At 40.5% G+C, this 22742-nt stretch overlaps 1 protein-coding gene across 1 annotated transcript in view; it reads right to left on the reverse strand.

The window, feature by feature from the left end:
* Nucleotides 1–22742, reverse strand: part of ASCC3 (activating signal cointegrator 1 complex subunit 3) — a 670136-nt gene that overhangs the window by 397174 nt on the left and 250220 nt on the right. The window contains exon 11 of the mRNA XM_044289192.1: nucleotides 21076–21240. Within this exon, the coding sequence (XP_044145127.1) occupies nucleotides 21076–21240 (165 nt within the window). The remainder of the gene's footprint in view (nucleotides 1–21075; nucleotides 21241–22742) is intronic.

Raw genomic sequence — 22742 nt, forward strand, 5'->3', positions numbered from 1 at the left:
TTTTTTTTTACATTACATTGCTATAGGGCAAACAGGCTAGGAGTGCACTTTTAGAAAACGTACATATTGACCTGGTACTGAACGTATACTAACTGCACAATTTAATTGACAGATCAGTTAGTGAATTTCAGCTCAGAATGTAAAATTTGCCATATTTTACAAAATCAGATGCTAGAGCAGTCCCTAAAGGGTATCCATCACCATCTTTCACAATAAATGTTGCATACATTATTAAATAGATCTCTGGGAGCTGACAAGACTGGTGTACTTGCTTTAAAAACCCATGTCAGAATGGCTGAATAATCCTTCTTTTAAGGCTACATGAACACAAACTTATTATTTTCCGTGTCTGATCAGTTTTTCTGCAGATTGAAATGAATGGGTCCACATTCTAAGGGTCCACAAAAAATGCAGGCAGCACACCATGTCTTGTCTGCATCCACATGTTTGTTCTGTAGCCCCGCAAAAAAGATAGAACACGTCCTATTCTTGTCCGCTTTGCAGACAAGTATAGGCATTGTTACAAAAAAGAAAAAGAAAAAAAAAAGGATGCAAAACGGATGCCAAATGTACCTCTTCCAAATGTATGCTATACGTATTTTTGGCGGATCCGTGTTTTGCGGACTGCAAAACACATACAGTTGTGTAAATGTAGATTAAGAGGACCTTTCCCCAAAGCAAAAAAACTGTGCTGCTTGTATAATCTAACTAGTCATGCTTCCCTAAGCATACCATACTTTACCCCATGTTCCTGCACCCCCTCGGCCCTAGCACCACGTCAGTCTTAAAGGGGTTTGCTCTGAACCCGGACATAACCCATTCTTCACGCCTCCAGCCCCTCTGAGGTGAGCATCAGAGCATTTCTGGCTTTTCTTCATATCATATCATCTCACTCTGACCGGAACCACCTCTCGGCAGCACTGGTTCTGGGCTCCTCTCACTATGGTCCCAGCGAGACGCTGTCCCGGCAGGAGATAGTATACAGCATGGTCTTGTGAAAAATAGTTGGTCTCATGAGATCATGCTGCAGCTGGAGGGAGTGGGTGACAGATGGTCACAGAGAGGAGAAACCTCTCTTTGCAAAGAAGAGAAATGGTTAGCCACACCTCTGTGGACAATCACTTCAGATTGATGTGTGAAGCTGGAACTTTAGGGGGAAATAGCTGAAGAACGAGAGGGATGCCGGAACAGAGTAAAGTACGCCATGCTCAAGGAAGCATGGCTAGTTATACAAGCAGCATATTTTTTTTGCTTTGGTGACAGGGCCTCTTTAAATTTTCCAGTTTGATATTAAAATTGGGATGAGCCCTGGTAGAGTGTGAAATAGCTCTCGAGTAGTGTTGAGTGAACTTGTGTTTTAAGTTTGGTGTCTAAAGTTCGGGTTATAGAAGAATCGCGTTATGGATTCCACTCCTACCTACCATAACGGAATATAGATTCCATAACGCGATCCTTCGATAACCCGAACCCAAACTTTAGACGCCGAACTAAACACTACTTACGAGTCCAATGCATTCATGAGCTAAGGTCAATCTCCACCCACAAACCTCTAACTGACCAGCTCCTTCCAGTGTACCTCCTCCCCTGCTGCTGCTGAGACTTCACACTGCTCTGCACAAGTTACAGCTCATTAATCAGGTTGAGTGGGCGGAGATGGACTTCAACTCATGAATATACTTTAACTCATCAGTTCCAGTTTAAACCTATATTAAGGCGGCAAATATTTCCAAATGAATTATACAGCTGTTCTGGCACAAATGTTCAACGTATACCAGCCTCACCAGGTCTAAGATATCTATTTAACAAGGTATGCAGCTTACAATGCACAACTGGGCGACAGATCAATTTAAACTGCATTACCTAAATAATTAGAATTTCACTAAGTGGACTTTGATCAAAATTTCAGGAAAAATTTGATTCGCTGTGCAGCCGATTTTCCTCGCAATTCATGATAACAAATAGATTTCCCCTGAAATTGAAAATACTAAAATGCTTTAATATGGATCTCAGAAGCCATGATCGGCGATGAACGCAGCATCTGAGGGGTTCCCTGTCATTGCACCTGCTATCTTCAAAGAAATGTGCTTCGTGAGAAAGCAAATTGTTTTGTAAAATTTCTCTAGACATAATAGCATATTTCTGTTGATTTGATGGAGACTTGTCGCAAAATTGACAACATAAAGAGTAGATATATTCATTGGCACTTTAAACTTAGCTTCTCAGAAACGATGGTCAGCACTTTCAATCAATTACTATGTTTTACCATCAGTTGCTGAGATGTGAAAATCAAGCTCATTTGGCTGTACTGCTAGTACATTTGAACAAATGGCCACCACAAGAAAAGAGAAATGGCAATATATCTTGGTGTAGACAATCATCAAACTACGGTTACGGTTTTAATTACTACTTTACGGTCAGTTCTACATTTGAGCTGTAGATTTGCATTATCATACCTCAAATGTATGGTGCAAACATGATGTAAATACATATATAGGACATATATTTTATTCTGTGCCAAGTGAACATCAACAACCTGCAGGATATTCAACAGAGACTCAACACATTCAATCTAAAGATTTATGTGCAGAAAATCCGCATGGAATGCACACCAAACCACATTAAAAAAAATGCACATTAGGTCTGCACTATTTATCACTTTAGTTTTTTTTTCTCTGCGGTTTTATGCTGATTTTAGCACAGATTTGATCTGGATTTTCTGGCGATCTCACAATTCCATTGAAAAAGGTGAAAGCCGCTCAAAGAAAACGCAAAGATAATTGACATGCTACAAACTTCAAAATTTACACAACAGGTCAATCGCTGCACCTAAGAAAAAGCAAAGCGTACATGAGATTTGTCCCAACTCATCAACTTTGTTGGGCCTGTATTATTCTGCAGTTTTCCTGCATGTAAATGTGCAGGGTAACAAATTCCCGTTATGCACCCAAACAGTTTCCACTAACTAGCCCTGGTATTTTCGAACAGTGGAAAAGATGCAAATAACACATTCCCCGTGTAAACCACATACGTCTTCTTTCATATCATCAAAATAAATCAAAGCTATACACTTAGCTGTAATTACAGAACAGCTCTTTAAAGAATCAATTCTGCAGAATTAAGAAATAGCTACATGTAAAGTACAATCTCCATTACCACAGAAAATGTCAAGCAATTGTTGACTGCAACTCGGGCAATTAGTGAAAAATGCGAGATTAGTTTTCTTTCAATAGGATTTCCACAAATGGTCGTCTATTAATAAATGTAATGGTGGGGCCTTTAGACAGGATGATAGAGCCATTATGTCACCATTAGATGAATAAGCACATCATAGATATCTAAGGCCAGAGATGATAGACTTCACGCAAAATCATCAACTAAATGGGATTATACAGGCAAAATGTAGGTGGAGGTTTAGTACTGTAGTCAGACCCCCACCCATCAGAAAGTGGAATGTTAGGGTACTGATGCAATTTTCACATTAAATGCCCCTCATGGGGTATGAGTTTTGTCCAGGGAATCTCCACGTCAAGCCCCTAGAGCAGTGTCTAATAGCTCAATTCACTGTCCATGGGACGGCCAAGCACATGACCATCAGTCTCAGACTGGAGCTGTGGTCATGCATGCACACAATATTGATACAAAGTTTTATGCGAATCGACTTTGGATGTTTTATCCAAAGTCGATTCGCTCATCCCTAGTAGCCATGCTTGCACAATATAGGAAAAAGCACTAAACTATGTGCTTTCCCACAGTCCCAGCCACCAGAGAGGCTGGCGCTTTTCCTCTAGAGTGCAAGCATGACCATTGCTGGATTGCAGGGTGGGCGTAACCATGGAAACGAGCAGTGTATAATGTGATGGAAAAATTAACCCAGCCAGAAAAGGAAGCAATATGGGGAATAACAGCAATACATTAGTAAGTGCCCTGTATCAGTTTTCTCTACATGATAAATGCCACTTAAGTGAGACAACCCCTTTAAATAGTTTATACAGTTGAAAAAAATAGACATAAGTCCACCAAGTTCAATCAAGAAGTTCAATTGGTTATGAACCACTTTGCTAGCGCTTCCCTGATACAGTAAACGTGCATCTTCCATTTATACACATGTAACCTCGAGACTGAAGTGCTAGTGATGACGACAGGTGCTTTCTGTAAATTATATTGGATTGAGCCCAAATGCCTTTAAGAAAAACATTTTTTACATCTTTTAACCTGGCAACAAAAATAATGAAACGTTATAATAAAAAAAAAATTAAGGTTCTGTATGTTGCATTAGCATTTTACTTCCTGGATGTTCTCTTTTCTAAAAATCAAACTATACTGAGATTGTGGAATTAAAAATTTTGCACACTTAATTATACAGCGTCCTACTCCAAGCAAGTAGTACACTAAAATTAGGTTTTTATGTGATCTTTTATGTACATGCTGTTATAAGGTCAAAACTGTGATTAAATGTGTATTGCTGTATAATGTATGCATTTTCATGTTAAAGACCAGTCTGGAGTTCACAGGCTATAACCTCCAGCCCACTAGATGAGGCTGTTGACCCTCTTCCCAAGGGAGAAGGAGTCATGTCTAACCCAATCTAGTTCAGTCTAGCTGCACCTAGTCTGGTGAAAGGAGCTCAATTAGCTGGAAGACAGCTCTAGTGCTATTGAAAAGGAGTATGCCAGATGCCAAGGGGCTGTGTGGTGAGGTCTGAGAACTGCTGTCTGATCAGGACCTTTAGCCTCAATATCCCCGTGCCAAGGAGTTTAAAGTCTTACGGTGCCTGGACACACAACTCCTGGCACCACCACTGATCAGCTAATTTTACTGTAGACAGTGCAGAAGAACCGGGCTCAGCCCCGTACACTGTGTAGTGTCCGTGTCTGGTTACTGCAGCTCAGTCCCATGCAAGCAAATGGAGAGAGCTGCAGTAACCAGGCAGGAACACTACAGAGTGTGCAGAGTCGAGCCTGGTTCTGGTGCGCTCTGTTGTGTGAAATTAGCCGATTGGCGGGGTCTGCATAATGCATGCTCTTCAAGCAGGCGATCAGTAGGGGTGCCAGGAGTCAGACCCCTGCCAATCTGATAATGATGACCTGTCATAAGAATAGACTGTCCGTATAAAAGTCCCCCAAAAACTTTAATATTATGTGATTATACTGCATAAACACAAAGTAAAGCATTTATAGAAAAACTGCATTCAGTAAAATGCTCAAAACAAATGCAAACCAATCACTTCTACACTGTATCAGGAAATGTCTTATTGAAGTACCTGGATAGCTGGAAATGTCCGAAATCAACATGTGTTTAAATGTACCACTTGAATTTTTGCTTTCTTTCTTATTTTATTGATATAAAAGTAACACTGTACTTTAAAACGCAAAGAAACCTTCTTTAGAAGTGCTCTGTCAACGCAATATCTTTCCATCCAAATTATATAGGTAGCCGACTGCACACCAAGATGTTATGAAACAGACATTACAATTGAGCCTTGTTATGACAGATGTAAAATAACAAGCAGAACTCCTGCTGCTCTGCTGAAACAACAGAATGGGGATGATCAATCTGTAAGGTCCTGTGCTTTGTAGGAATGCAGTCAATCTAAAGGAGAGCAGTGCAAGCACATACAGTCAGGTCCATAAATATTGGGACATCAACAATTCTAACATTTTTGGCTCTATACACCACCACAATGGATTTGAAATGAAACAAACAAGCTTTAGCTTTGTGCTTTAACTGCAGACTGTCAGCTTTAGGGTCCATTCACACGTCCGTAAGTGTTTTGCGGATCCGCAAATTGCGGATCAGCAAAACACGGACACCTGCAATGTGCGATCCGCAATTTGTGGAACGCACATCACAGACACTATAATAGAAAATGCCTTTTCTGGCCCGCAATTGCGGGCAAGAATAGGACATGTTCTATTTTTTTTTCAGGAACGAAAAAACGGATCCAGATCCAGGAAATGTGGATTTGCATTCGTTCCAGCCCCATTGAAAGTGAATGGGTCCTGCAAATTGCGGAACGAATGCGGACCCAAATTACTGACGCGTGAATGGACCCTAAATTGGAGGGCATTTACATCCATTTACTGGGTAGGAATTACAACAGTTTGCATATGTGCCTCCCATTTGTTAAGGGACCAAAAGTAATGGGACAGAATAATAATAAATCAAACTTTCACTTTTTAATATTTGGTTGTAAATCCTTTGCTCTCAATTACAGCCTGAAGTCTGGAACGCATAGACATCACCAGATGCTGGGTTTCATCCCTGGTGATGCTCTGCCAGGCCTCTACTGCAACTGTCTTCAGTTTCCTGCTTGTTCTTGGGGCATTTTCCCTTCAGTTTTGTCTTCAGCAAGTGAAATGCATGCTCAATCGGATTCAGGTCAGGTGATTGACTTGGCCATTGCATAACATTCCACTTATTTCCCATAAAAAAACTCTGGTTGATTTTGCAGTATGCTTTAGGTCGTTATCCATCTGCACTGTGAAGCGCCGTCCAATGAGTTCTGAAGCATTTGGCCGAATATGAGCAGATAATATTGCCCAAAACTCTTTAGAATTCATCCTGCTGCTTTTGTCAGCAGTCACATCATCAATAAATACAAGAGAACCAGTTCCATCGGCAGCCATACATGCCCATGCCATGACACTACCACCACCATGCTTCACTGATGAGGTGGTATGCTTAGGATCATGAGCAGTTCCTTTTCGTCTCCATAGTCTTCTCTTCCCATCGCTCTGGTACAAGTTGATCTTGGTCTCATCTGTCCATAGGATGTTTTTCCAACACTGTGAAGGCTTTTTAGATGTTGATTGGCAAACTTTAATCTGGCCTTCCTGTTTTTGAGGATCACCAATGGTTTACATCTTGTGGTGAACCATCTGTATTCACTCTAGTGAAGTCTTCTCTTGATTGTTGACTGACACACATACACCTACCTCCTGGAGAGGGTTCTTGATCTGGCCAACTGTTGTGAATAGTGTTTTCTTCACCGGGGAAAGAATTCTTCGGTCATCCACCACAGTTCTTTTTCGTGGTCTTCTGGGTCTTTTGGTGTTGCTGGTGCATTCCTTCTTTTTAAGAAGGTTCCAAAATGTTGGTTGGCCATGCCTAATATTTTTGCCATCTCTCTGATGGGTTTGTTTTGTTTTTTCAGCCTAAGGCTACATGCACACGACCGTGCAGTTTTTTTTAGGTCCGCAAACAAAAACAGAAGCCGTCCGCGTGCCTTCCGCAATTTGCGGAACCGAAGGCCCATTGTAGACATGCCTATTGTTAGCAGACAAGAATAAGACATGTTCTATTTTTTACGGAACGGACATGTGGAAATATGGAAACTGAATTCACATGGAGTAATTTCAGCATTTTTTGCGTACCCATTTAAATTAATGGTTCTGCATATGAACCTGTAAAAAAACAAATAGTCATGTGCATGAGCCCTTAGGCTGCGGTTTTCCCCCGAAAAATCTGTGCAGACAAAATGAATGTAATCAGCAGGCTTTATTCATTTTTAGACCCCTTGATATTCAGTTTGAAACGAGATCCTAGTTTCAGACTTTTCTCATATCGCCAAGTCCCAATAATGAATGCCGAATGTGAGGTCTATGTCCAGGGTGATGTTGCCTCCATTAGCTCTCATGCACAAACACAGCTTAATTCCTAGACTGGGTTCCCCTCTACAATCCACAAGGGAGCTCCTCTTATGCACTGCATACTCTCTACACTCGTACACGTGATTCTCCCCCTGCAAACTACACTGTATGAACTTTCATCCCCCAGAAGCTTTTTCCTCCTATCCACATTCTGATCCGCAGCGTACAACCGCCTTCATTCCGCTTGTGTAAAGAGATCAGTCAGAAACAGGAGCAGTGCCCTGACGGATTTATGTCAGACTTGTCAGCACCACCAGGCAACAGATTTACACACGCACTCTGCAGAAGCAAAATGGTAGGATTTCTTTATTTTTATTTTTTTACTGGAGACAATTTAGAAAGTTGGGTAATCTTCCATTTAAGAGGCAAATGAACAATAATAAAAAATTGTGCAAAGTTGTCCGTAGCCTTTGAGGGTCTGATTTTTTTATGTTACAAAAAAAAAAGTATGCCCAGTATAAAAAAATAAAGAATAGGTGGCTAGAAAGCAAAAAACAAACAAACAAAATGAAATTACAAAAAAAGGTCAAGCTTAGTTTCCTGTGGATTTTTATATAAAATTTGGTGAGATACTGATGATATCATGGAAAACTTAATTTTCAAGTGGAAGAAACTGCGTCCTTTTTAAGGCGATCTATGTCTTTTTCTCTACAGTTTGTCATAACTGTCTTGCATTAATAATGCTGGACGACTTTGAAATCTGTCATCCTTGTCTGAAGGAATATTGCATTTTACTTTACTGCAGGCTCCCGCTGTAAGACAATGATGAGAACACCTGGATGGTTTCTCTTTCTCCTGATATACCTGAATGACTTATTTGGTCTACTTAGCTAAAATTCTATGTAAGGGCTCATGCACACAAACGTATTTTCTTTCCGTGTCCGGTCGTTTTTGTTTTTTGCAGATTGTAAAAAAAAAATAAAATGAAGTTGTGTTCCGCAAAAAAATAGAACATGCCCTATTATTGGCCGTATTACGGACAAGGATAGTACTGTTCTATTAGGGGCCAGCTGTTCTGTCCCGCAAAACACAGAATGCACACGGATGTCATCCGTATTTTTTGTGGACCGCAAAACAGATATGGTCGTGTGCATGAGACCTAAGAGTATTGGCTAAGCCCACATACACGCAGCATTAAGATTTCAAACAGAGATGAGATAAAAGTGAGGCACCTTGAGGAAGGTCTGTATGACAAAATGTCACAGTCATGTGTTTTAGTTCTCTATAATCAATCATTGAAAAATATCTGGTGGTGAATTGGACCCTTCTTGTGTATTAAATAGAAGTGGCTCAGTGATCAGCACTCTTGCCTTGCAGTGCTGGGGTCCTGGGTTCAAATCCGACCAAAGATACCATGGAGTTAGTATGTTCTCCCTGTGTTTGCATGCGTTTCCTACAGGTACTCTGGTTTCCTCCCACACACTGATGCTAATGTCTGTAAGGCACGACCGTTGTGTGCATCCGCGTCCGTTCCGTCATTTTTCACAGTTTAGCAGAGGTCCCATTTATTTCTATGGAGCTGTGAAAAAAAACTGATAGTCCTCAGTTTTTTCTCCGCGTCCGTGATTCCAGTCCGCCAAAAAAATATAACCTGTCCTATTCTTGTCAATGGAAAACGGAGGACTGACCCATTCAAGTCAATGGGTCCGGCAAAAAAAAAAACAGATGCACAACTGGTATGTCATCCGTGTCCGCGTCCGTTTTTTTCTACAAGACCTTGGTGCAATAAAATTACACTTTTCATTAACCTTCCTTTTTTTTCCCTCTGTCAGACAAAAAAAAGGAAGACAACTGAAGCAAAATCGGTCACGGACCACTGAAGCCAAATAACTGACAGTGAAAAACCACTGTCGTGTGCATGAGGCCTAAAACAGAATATAGTAGCACTATATAAGTGCATAAAATAAATAAAATAAATTTCTAGTGCTCGTGAGTTTCTTTTCAGACCATGCCATGCTCTGTGCCTCGGATGTGCATTCATAAAAATGTAGCAAGAAAATAAAACACACATAAAACACTATTACAACAGGGTTTCAATGACATCAATTTAGGAACCTCTTTAAAGAGGACCTTTCACCAGAATAAAACTTCTAAAGTAACTATACAGGCAAGTAGAGCGGCGCCCAGGGACCCCCCTGCACTTACTGTTATACCTGGGCGCTGCTCCGTTCTGCGTTATTGCCTCCGGTAACTTCATAGTTAGGCTCCACCCAGGGGAACCTGCCGGCGACTCCTTCTCCCTTGCTGCAGCGCTGGCCAATCACAGCGCTCAGCTCATAGTTACTTTATAGCCTGTATAGTTACTTTAGAAGTTTTATTCTGGCCCCCATAACTTGTTGAAGATAAATTAATGCTAAATGAAAAAGTTCAAAATAATTTTTAGAAAAATTTCAAAATCTAAAAAATATAATGTTAAAATGTACGGTTCAATCTATCTTACTGGGTGCTGGAACAGAAGGCATAACAACACGGGAATCCAATGTTCGCATTCCAGCAAGAATATATTACTTTTTCAATTCCATTTATTTCTCTGTCTCCTCACTAGTTCATATATTTCAAGAACATTTTCAAATGCTATCAGTTTTTAAACTATAACACTTTTCATCCGGAACTACGAATAAAATGCCACCAAAAAACCGTAAGCCAATAAAAATGTAAAGTGTGAGCCAATGCTCACATATGTAAACACCATGTAGAGAAATTTACACATATGCCTATGGTATAGCGCACTACAAATACCTATCAAAAAAACTACCAGACTGCATAAGATATAGGTCATTAATACAATATATAAGCAAAAAATCAACACATAGAGAAAAAGTGCAGAGAAAGGCGACATCCACAGGAGGAAGACACAAGGGCAGTGAATCAATATAATATCCACATATAAATAACAAAGAGCAAGTGCATAGTGCCAAAATTAGCAAACATGTACCAGGTGGGCCATTTATATGGATACACCTTAATAAAATGGGAATGGTTGGTGATATTAAGTTCCTGTTTGTGGCACATTAGTATATGTGAGGGGGGAAACTATTCAAGATGGGTGGTGACCATGGTGGCCATTTTGAAGTCGGCCATTTTGAATCCAACTTTTGTTTTTTCAATAGGAAGAGGGTAATGTGACACATTAAACTTATTGGGAATTTCACAAGAAAAACAATGGTGTGCTTAGTTTTAACGTAACTTTATTCTTTCATGAGTTATTTACAAGTTTCTCTTTGTTTACAGCCATTGACATGTCGCCGAGGTTTACACATGCGGAGCGGATAGAAATTGTGTTGATGTCTGGTGAACGCAGTAACCGGGTAATTGCAGCAGATTTAAATGCAAGACAGCCTACGAGACCACCCATCTCCCATGCTACAGTTAGCAAACTGCTTGCTAAGTTTCGTGAAACTGGTTCAGTGTTGGATTTGCCAAAATGTGGACGCATGAAATCTGTCACTAATGAAGAAACATCAGTGGCTGTCCTAGCTTCATTCAGCAAGAGCCCACAGTGTAGCACTCGCGGAAAAAAAAGTACTCGCAAAACAAGTGTCTCTCTGGCAGCACTAGATTTCTATTAGGTGCACAAACTGCCAGAGGAGGCTCCTAATTTATGATGACTGCGCCTCATCATAAATTAAGCACATCCTCTGGCAGCACAGGGGGTATCTTAACCAATAGTCTATAAAAAGAAAAATACATAAACTAGGTATTGAGATCCGTCATAGGGTCTCAACACTGGAAAAAACGCTTCCATTTTGTCCCCATTCTTTGTCAATGGGGACAAAACCTAACTGAACAGAACGGAGTGCTCCAGAATGCATTCCGTTCCGTTTGGTTGCGTTCCCACACTGGACAGCAAACCGCCTTCTGTTATGGGATGCAGAGCAAGACGGATCCAGCATAACCCGCAATGCAAGTCAATGTGGATGTATCCGTTTTCTCTGACACCATCGAAAACTGATCCGTCCCCCATTGACATTTAGTGGAGTTCATGACGGATCCGTCTTGGCAATGTTAAAGATAATACAACCGGATCTGTTCATAACGGATGCAGATGGTTGTATTATTAGTAACGGAAGTGTTTTTGCTGAACCCTGCCGGATCCAGGAAAAACACTAGTCGGAAAGTACCCCATAATAAAAACAACCAGCTAGTATATAAAACACATTTTACGGTTATACTTTTATGAATCGGCTGTCCGGCAATATTGTTTTATGCTCTGCTCTACCATGTTGTATACTACTATGAAAATGAAATATTACATTCCTGTTTGCCTAGGGGATTGAAAAAAAAAACTTGAAGTAATTGGAAATCCATGGATCATAGGTGACAGCCCTGTACCAAAGCTTCCAGCATATTTTCTGAGATAGCTTCATTTAGAGCCTTAGAAGAGAACGAAACAACCACGGGCAATTCTAAAATAAAATGTTCATCATTGAGCATTACAAATGGAAAATTTACAAAAGGTGATCCTGAAAATGAAAAGCTAAAAGGGATTATTTTCTCTTTAACCTGCACTGTCATTGTGCTGACATCAATCATTGGCTGTAAATGACAAACCTATCATCTGATAGCTCTCATACTGTCACCAAAAAGTTTAAGTTACCGCAAGTTGTGAGGACATTATCATAACTAACAATAAAATGTGCTAAATATAAAATACAAAAGAAACAAATGAGGCTGGCACTCATAAGAATATTGCCGTTTCTGTCAAATTCAAACGATAATTAAAAGATTTATACAAGCAATGAAAGGAGAAAAACACACTATAGATTTTGTAGGTGTAGCATATACCACACAGGGAGTGCTTAGTAAAAAGGCAACCAAACTCAGGCGTTTGGTTTCATAAAACCCAATTTAACCCATTCAAGACATCTACTGTACCTGTACAGAGGATGTCTGATGGCATCTAAAGATAGATACTGGGTTTCTGCTGTTTCACACAACAGACACTAGGGGCTAATGTCTGCGATTGGTGACAACGCCAATCGCAGCCAGTGAACCCCTCAGATGCTGTGGTCAATTGCGATCACGGCATCTGAGGAGGTTTTCTCTGGCAGCATTGTGCTCCTGGACCCCAAACACCTTCCCAGCACATCGATCAGCAAAGCCGCTCGTTCCCTGTAGCACCTTCGATCCCTCTGAAGGATATGAGGCTACCATAGCAATAGTTCCTATGGAGCAGGGTTCCCTAGGAACGTACTGAATGTTATATAGGGTACAATGGTAATTCACTGCGGTCTATGGGACAGGCAATCTAACAATTGCATATTCAAGTCCCCTCAGGGGACTTAAAGGGGTATCCACAGGAAAAGGGATAACTATTAGATATATGCAAAAGAAAAACTATACAAATTTGGTATTGTTGTAATTGTACTAACCTGGTGCATGAAGGAAACAGGTCAGTTTTACCAAATAAGGAACCCTGTAAAAATAAATCCCATAAAACTATGGTGGAATTGCATTCATTTTCCAATTCCATCCCATATTGAATTTTTTTTTCCAGCTTTTTACTACATTGTATGCAATATTAAACGGTGCCATTAGAAAGTGCAACTTGTCCTGCTGAAAACAAGTCCTCATATGTCTATGTGAATGAAACAATTAAGTTTTGGTTTTGGCTCCGGGAAAGACTAGAGTAAAAAACTGATGCAAAAAACGAAAATCGCTATGTCCTTAAAGGGTTTAACAAAAGCAAAGAAGTACTTCTTGGACACTGAGGTGATAAATGGACTGTAAAAGAGATACACATTTTTGGATGTGAAAATATGATGAAAATACTTTTATCACTGAAATCTTTAAGGAATTGTCAGCAATATTACAGGTTTTTTATATATATATATATATATATATATATATATATATATATATGGCTGAAGTCATGCTCCCCTAAACCAACCCCCTGCCACTGTTGTTCCGACTCTGCAGGTTTCTATGTCTTGGTCTGAACTAGACATGCTAGGAAAGCCAGGAAAGTTCTGCTCGCAGAAGAAGGTTAACATAGTGCTTTTCATAAATACAAAAATATGCGGTAAGCCTTGGAGCTACCTGACCATGAATTTCCCCTTTGTCGGGGGCATGTATGAGAAGCCCAGTTTTTACGTTTATCCTGTGAGTATATTAAACATCCCTTTCTTGCAGAGACATCACATTATGGTAGACTGTTGTGTTCCGCTTTCTGTTCACAGCTATCATATTTTCCACAATGGGCTTGGGCTTTTAAGTGGCATTCACATTGTGGATATTGTGATTGCTATCCAACATAAGGAATGAAGATATTTGAAGAGAGATTGCCCTTTCATTGCTCTGTGGTGGCTTTTGTGATACTTTAAACCCATCTGAGCTTGTGATACGTCTACGTAAAGTGATGACGTGCAACTCTGTTTTAACTTCATACTGTTATACTTGTTTGGAATGTTAGTTTTCAATCTGAGCAGAAATCCATATTTTTTCAGTTTACAAAAGACATATTGTGGATTTGCATTAAGAAGTTTTTACCTGCTCTGTTGTTAATCAACTGACACTGGCAGTTAAAGGGAAAGTCTCGCTAGTTTTATGGTGTCCTAAGGGAAGCATAATCTAGTGACAGATCTTCTCTGTAAAGTACTGGGCAAGTTCTTCTAATTGCCACAGCTGTTTTGCTAAAATCTCGTATTGAACATCCCCAGCACGTAATGATGAGTCCCGATAGTCATGAGCTCCTATGCTCTCCCCACCGACCTGCTGGTGATTTCAGTTGGAACAAAACAGTCAACGGCAAGGCACAGGAAGAGTCCGGAGCTCATGAATCACAGGACTAGAGACGAGTGAAGCGATTTGTTAAAAAATAGAGTTTGGCTATCCGCGCTGATGAGGAATTTCCACCCGCCGTGTGATTGACAGGGCTGGACGTCTTGCCTGGCCCTGACAATCTCCCACAGGTGGTGCTGCTCCAAGTAGTGGTGCAAGAGCAGAGGTTTTCATTCCGATATCAGAGCAGTGACTGTTCATGTACCACGACAAAAGTGTGTTTAAGTGCATGCACAGTCACTACTCCGGCATCGGAATCAAAGCCTCTGTGCTTGCATCCCAACTCAAAGCAAAAGTACAGAGGTGAGATCGTCAGGGCTGGGCGAGATGTCTGAACCCGTCAATCAAGCAGCAGGGGGTAGATTGTTCAGCCACGTGGGCAGCTACTCATAGCTCTATTTGATGAGCAAATCGATTCATAGGAATCAATTCACTAACCCCTAATCAGGGTTCATCTGCATGCACTGGAGTTGTTGGGATTTTAAAATTAGGGCAGCATAAAACTGGTGACAAGCCAGCTTTGTAGAGATGGGCTGTCCATTTGGGTTTTCTTAGAATGCCACTGGTTAAAGGGGTTATCTGGGAATAAATAAAAACACAACACTTCATCATTACACCTGGTCTTGCAGTAAGAAGACCATGTACCTCAATTATCGTTTTAGCCCTATTTTGAGGACTCCTGCCATGTGCCGCTCCATTTTTCTCACTCCTTCCAGTGAGTTGGAGTGTTTAAGCTTCAGAGACAAGTCTTTTCATCTACTCTCCACTGCCAGTACGACATATTGTAGTTTTATTCCGGCCGCCTCTCGGCATGTTCGCCGTGCTGCCACTAGAACTCCGACCCGTCCCCATTATAGTCAATGAGGCCAGAGCGGTAGTCCGGGAACACGCGTGCACTAGCGGCAGCACGGTTTCGACATGCTGTTCACCCGCCGGAACAGCCTGCCAGAGTTCCTTGCCGCTAGTGTGAAAGAAGCCTAAGGCGTATTTCTGGCATAGATTGTGGCGCTGAAATCTGCGACTTTTCCCCGCTCACAGAAAGTCTAAAAAGTAGGCGTGGCGTGGGTGGGGAAGGCGATGGCCTGGCAGGCCTATCTAGCTTACCTTTTTCTACGCCTGTTTTAGGCATAGAAAATGGTCTAAATGTAAGACCGCTCAGAAATTATGTAAAGGCAGTCACCTCTACATAACTGTGGTGGATCCACTGCCAGTGCAGGGCCTTCATAAATGTTCCCTATAGACAGTTGTTACATCCCTCTGATGACATGTAGCAGACCCTAGAAGACATATTGGTCTTTATATCCATAGAAACTTATTTTAGATTTGGATGGGTCTGAGTTATAAATAGATGGGGGAGTAGGGTGCGCACCTGTGAAATGGGCTACCTATAGAGAATATACCTGCTCCTGCCCTCTAGCTTCATTTGGATGCATACAAGCAGCACAGATTATTAGAGACAATGGACTGGATGAGAATTTTCTTATTATTCATTCCTGCTCATGGACCTTGAGACTGCCCGTCTATAATAACAGATGCAGGCTGACCTTTATGTGCCACCATACCATTGTGTTGTCTGATTTTATGCTTGGTCTGTCATTTTAATGTATTATTGATTAAAAAATGTAAGTTCTATCGACACCTTTTGAACCTTTGTGTGAATTCTCGTTCCCGATAATCTGCCCGTCTAAAGGTGCCGCAGATCACCTGATGAAAGAGCAAAATACTTGTTCATTGGGTTAACCTGTTCCGGACACATGACGTACCGGTACGGCATGATGTCCCAGTACTTAAGGACACATGACATACCGGTACGTCATGTATAGTTCCGATCACTGCTGCCTGGCGGGCGATGATCGGAACTGGGTGCCTGCTCTAAAGGGTTAACAAAGTTTGTACAATCAGTTTTGAAAACCTTGAGGGGTCTTTTGGGGTGGTTTCTATTATGTAAGCCTCACAAAGTGACTTCAGACCTGAACTGGTCCCTACAAATGGGGTTTTTGAAAATTTCTGAAAAATTTCAAGATTTGCTTCTAAACTTCTAAGCCTTCTAACGTCCCCAAAAACTAAAATTTCATTCCCAAAATGATCCAAACATGAAGTAGACATATGGGGAATGTAAAGTAATAACTATTTTTTGGAAGTATTACTATGTATTATAGAAGTAGAGAAATTGAAACTTGGAAATTTGCAAATTTCTTCCAAAATTTTGGTAAATTTGGTATTTTTTGTTGTGTCATGAAGTACAATAAGTGACAAAAAAAAATGGCCTGTATAAGTCAAAGCATTTTAAAGTTATCACCACTTAAAGTGACACTGGTCAGATTTGCAAAAAATGCCTGCCTGGTCTTCAAGGTGAAATATGGCTGTGTCATTAAGGAGTTAAATAATATGCCGATGACTTAATTATTGTTTCTTGGCAGCAGATTGTACTGTCTTAAAAACTCTCTGCTGCCTAGAAACAATAAATCTGTATACTGATGATCTTCTATCGCTTGCCCTAACACTGTGGAGGTGATCGTAAATTCAGGTGCATGTAAATGCACTGCTTCACCTCCACTGAACAAGGAGCCAATTATCAGCAAGGAACCGTTTCTTCCTGACAATTAGCTATTCATTCAGTGGAGGTAAAGCACTGCATTTACATGCACCTGAATTTGCGATCACCTCCACTGTACGAGCAATAGTTACTGCTATCACTCGTCCTCATAAAATAAAAAATTTCCGGACTATAAGATGCACCCTAGGATTAGACAACATAAAATCAGAAGAAAATATTTTCTATTAATTAAACGACAATAGCACGTGTGGCCCCCTTATTAAATGTACTTATCCAAGTGCCTGCTGTCCTTGCTTTGTAGTGTCCTGCCATGCTTGTTCTGCTATACCATTACATTTTTTTACTCACCATGATCATGAAATTATAGAAATACACAAACAGATCTGCAGTATGGACATTATACACACATTACTTTTTGGAAGGTACAACTTGTCTCACAAATAACAAGCCATCATCCAGCTATGTGAACGAAGAAAAAAAAAAGAAAAAAAGAAAGTTATGGCTCTGGGAAGGCAGGGAGCGCAAAACAAAAATGCAAAAAAACAAGATTTTTCCTTGCTAAAAGTGCATCTTATAATCCAAACCAATACGGTAATGGTTGCTGGACATCAAAGTGCTGTTTACACAGCGTGATCTGCTGACCAGAAAGGAAGACTGAGTTGTACGCCCTAAAGATAATTTCACCCAATGCTCATTCATCAGGTGTCTGCGGCACCTTTACACCGGACGATTAGCAGGAATGGAACGTTCGTATGAACTTTTTTCCTGTTATCAGCCCAAAAAAAAAAGTGCCATGTAAATCCATAATTATAGTTAAACTATGGAATATCCTTAGTAAGTAAAGACAGATACTGCATATAGCAAACAGCATTAAGGGCTATATTTAAACCCTTCCCGACATCTGTACACAGCAGACTCCAAGGGCTAATGCCTGCGTGGTGTGGCAATTGGTTGCTGGGTCTCTCTGAAAAAACTAAGGCCTCTTTCACACGAGCGTGATGGATTGGGTTAGGATGCTTTCAGTGAAACTCGAACCATTTTGAAAGCAAGTTCAGTCAGATTTCTCTATGATTGCGTTCAGTTTTTTCAGCACGGGTGCAATGCGTTTTGATGCGTTTTTCACACCGTGATAAAAAACTGAAGGTTTACAAATAGCATTTCTTAGCAAACATCAGTGAAAAACACATTGCATCCGCACTTGCTACCAGATGTAATATGTTTTTCACTAAAGCCCTATTCACTTCTATGCGGCTGGGCTCCGTGAAAAACGCAAAATATAAAACATGCTGCATTTTTCACGCAACACAGAACCGATGCGTGAAAAAAACCGCTAATGTACACAGAACCATTGGAATGAATGGGTGAGGATTTAGTGCAGGTGCTATGTGTTCAGGTCACGCATTGCACCCGAGCGGAAAACTCGTTTGTGTGAAAGGGGCCTAATGGTATTAGAGTTGCAGGTACCATGGAGGCCTGCAGGTGGCAGGGCTCCATAAGAAAATACTGAATTCATTATAATCTGTTGTGAATGTTCAAGACCACTGGGCTGGGATGGAAGTAAAAAAAAAAAAAAAAAAAAGTGTAAAAAAAATAATAAATACAAACATTCCAATCACCCCCTTTCACATTAATAAATATATAGAGGATAAATAAATAAAAAAATATATAATAAAAATAATAGGCATCGCCGTGTCCCAAAATTCTCAAACTATTAAGCGTAATGATCCAGTATAGTGAACACTGTACCAGAAAAATTGCCAGTTTTCTCATCACTTCACCTCCCCAAAAAATTTAATAAAAGATGATTGAAAAGTCATACACACCCCAAAATTGACCTGCAAAAAATGGTCCCTCACACAGCTCAATAGACGTAAATATTTTTTAAAAAATGGGTGTTAGAATATGGCGATGAAAAGAAAGAACTATTTTTCATTTTCTTTTTTTAGGTATTAAAACAGAAAAAAAAAAAAACTATACACGTCGCTGTAAGCGTACTGACCCAGACAATGAAGGTAACAGGTCAGTTTTATAGCATAGGTAACACCATAAAAACAAAACACCTAAAACTGTGGTGAAATTGCTTCTCTTTTCCAGTTGCACCCCATTTGGAATTTTTTTCCAGCTTCCAAATACATCATATGCAATATTACGAAGTATAACTTGCCCCACAAAAAACAAGCCCTCAAATGACTATGTGAATGGAGTGAAAATAGGAGTGAAAATGTAAAAAATTTAAAAATGGAAAATTGCTGTGTCAGGAAAAGGTTAATATAATAATGTCATACAATTATTCTGAGCAAAGTCTTACTTGATGGACCTGTGTCTTTTTTCAACCTATGTAATGTTTTAAATATTCTTGATAGGAGCTCTATTTATTAAGTCTCTGGGCCTCAGTCACTTTCCATAAGTAGGTTTTAGAGAGACAGGTTGTCCTATTTTGTGATATACATACTTTACGGTCAAATATAAGTTCTTATTAGTGGCAAGCGAATCAGTTTGTACATACATCACAGTAATCTATCTGTGGTAGGAGGACTGTCTCTCTACTGCCGGTAAACTGCATTTTTCCTTATGATTTCCTCATATTAAATGGCTGCGGGTCTTGTGAGAAGACGTTAATCTTGCACATGCATCGTTTCCACGAGTATATTCAGTAACGAATGTGAACCTATTTGTAACTGATTGTGGCGCTTGCCACAATCCCGCTGGCAGTGTCCATAATTGGAGACAGACAATCTAGATAACTGACATTTATTTGGAGAGTGGACTACCTCCAAAGCCCGAAGGGCCCTCTTCACCATTCCAGTGAAAGCTTCCCGTAAAGTCTTGCCTCAAGAATGCAGTCATTTTGCCATAGACTGCAATAGTAAACTATTTCAGTGCATTGTATGATTGATCTAATTCTACCCCATCATTTTAGAAAGATGGTAATCACTTTATAATAAAACATTATGGGGAGATTTATCAAAACCAGCACTTTATGCATTGCACTGCCAGAGGACACATCGAATTTATAACGAGACTCCGTTCGGGTGTCCACCTGGCCGTGCGGAGGCAAACGGATCCGTCCAGACTTACAATGTAAGTCAATGGGGACGGATCCGTTTGAAGTTGACACTATATGGCTCAATTTTCAAACGGATCCGTCCCCCATTGACTTTTGGATGGATCCGTCTGCAGCTACTTTCACACTTAAGATTTTTTTTTTACAATATAATGCAGACGGATCCGTTCTGAACAGATCCCATCGTCTGCATTATATGAGCGGATCCGTCTGGGCAGACCCCAGACGGATCCGCTCTGAACGCAAGTGTGAAAGTAGCCTTAGATGCATTCTCCGGCAGTCTGTGCACCTGAACAGAAATCTACTGCAGCTCTGAGATGCCATAGATTTCTGGCTTCATTTTTGCCAGCAAACTGGTGTAAATAAAGATAAATGTAGCATTCCTGCTGGCCACGCTCCCTTTCCTCTCCTGCCACCACCCATTCAGAAAAGTGACAAGGGCAGCAGAAAAAGTTGCAGTTAAAATTTGCAAGCACACACTTTACTACTTTTTAATGTCGCTTTTAAGGAGGCAAGGGAGATGATTAATCTCCCCCTATGTATCTTAGGGCTCATTCGGATGACCGTATAAATGAGTCCGCAACCGTTCCACAATTTTGTGGAATGGGTGCGGACCAATTTATTTCATTGGGGCAGCAAAAGATGCGGTCAGCACACCATGTGCTGTCCGCATCCCTGGTTCCGTTCCGCAGCTTCGCAGAAAAGAAAGAGCTTGTCCTATTCTTATCTGCAATTGCGGCAATAATAGGCATTTTCTATTATGGATGCGGACAAATGCGGTCCACAAATTGCGGAACGCACACTGCCGGTATATGTTTTTTGTGGATCCGCAAAGCACTATGGCCGTCTGAATGGGTCCTTACAAACATAGGGGGACATTTATCACAATGGTGTAACGTAGAACTGGCTCAGTACATACAAAAAAAAGCTAAGAATTGCGATATAAAGTTTGCCGCCACTTTTAGCATTACTGAAAGTTTTTAGATTGTATAGCTTCTTAGCTACACTGGATGACATGTGCTTACCTGTCGCAACGTCCTTGCCACTAAACTTTCCAACACTGGACCTCTGTCTTCATGCAGTAAATGTACTTCATCCAATATCAAGAGCCTCACAAGCTGAGACAGTGCCACATCTCCGACACTCTTTCTGGTGACAACATCCCATTTCTCCGGGGTAGTCACAAGCATCTGTGTGAAGAAATTACAGAGGGATTATTCTTATTCTTTTATATAGTGCCAGCATATTTCATGACACTGTTAAGAGATCATTCAGATCAGTATTTGTCCCCATTGAGACTCACAATCTAAATTTCAAATTATTTGTACTCTGAATTAAAACCGGGATCTCCAAATAATAGTACGAAGGATTCATTTTAATGTGTTTGTTGTCACTCTATATTTTAAAGGACATCTGTCAGTATATTTGTCCCTAAGAAACTGGCTGACCTGTTCCACGTGTGTTTGGCAGCTGAAGGCATTGCTAACAAATATGACGTTTTAATAAATGTAAATGAGCCTCGAGAGCAACAAGGGCGTTGCCGTTACACCAAGAGGTCAGCTCTAATGAACCTATTATATGTTAACGAGGAAACATATCAGAACAGGTCTGTCCTTTCAGCCATTGCTCCTGGGGAAAGTATGGCTCTAAGGTGAAAAGAGACAAATTCACAGATTATGGGTAAATATATTATATTTTATATAGACCATGAGTCATTTTTTCTAGTACTCAGGTTAAGGCTCCATCCACACGTCCGGAAATCGGTTCGCCTCCATTCCACAATTTTGCGGGTGCGGACCCATTCATTCTCTATGGGGACAGAAAAGAGTGTGCATCCGCATTTCCGTGCTGCAGCCCCGAACTTCCAGCCCGCGGCTCAGCAAAAAATATAACTTGTCCCATTTCTGTTTGCAATTGCGGACAAAAACACAAAAATCTGGATCAGTTTTTAGTGTGCTCGATGTGGCTGGTAGCTGATCAGTTTACTAGAAAGGTGCCTCTAGCGCCACCTGTTGGAAGGGACCTATCCTATAAACAGGCCATGAAACATGGCTTAAGATGTAAGCCAAACCAAGATGCTCATCTACAGAGAGCTTTTTCCGAATGCTTGCCCTTCAACAGTACAGAGCAGAGCACTGGTTTGGCGGGGTGAAAGGTCTTTTTAGGGGATCTCAGGCATACTATTTCTCATTATGGTGAGTGATTAGTAAGCATAGGCAGTACTAAGGGCATGCAATGCTACAGTGGGAAAATAGGTATACAATTGTAGATTGTAAGCTTTGTAACTCGTCTTGTCCATGCTTAGAGCAATTGTCTGTAACATGTACAGTGCTGCCCATAATTATTCATACCCCTGGCAAATTTTGACTTAAAGTTACTTTTATTCAACCTGCAAGTAGTTTTTGATGGGAAATGACATAGGTGTCTCCCTACAATAACGCCTCTTGTACATCGTCTTATTATCTTTTGGGAGACACCTATGTCATTTCCCGTCAAAAAATTACTTGCTGGTTGAATAAAAGTAACTAAGTCAAAATTTGCCAGGGGTATGAATAATTATGGGCAGCACTGTATGTATAACCCTTCTCATACGCACAGTGCCATGGAATGAATGCCTGTTTAATAATAAATAGCAATACAAATTAGCTTTCTTTATTAAAAAAGAAAAACAGAAAACAGTGCCTCTAGTGCA

This window comes from Bufo gargarizans, chromosome 4, assembly GCF_014858855.1.
Source record: "Bufo gargarizans isolate SCDJY-AF-19 chromosome 4, ASM1485885v1, whole genome shotgun sequence".
Taxonomy (NCBI): domain Eukaryota; kingdom Metazoa; phylum Chordata; class Amphibia; order Anura; family Bufonidae; genus Bufo; species Bufo gargarizans.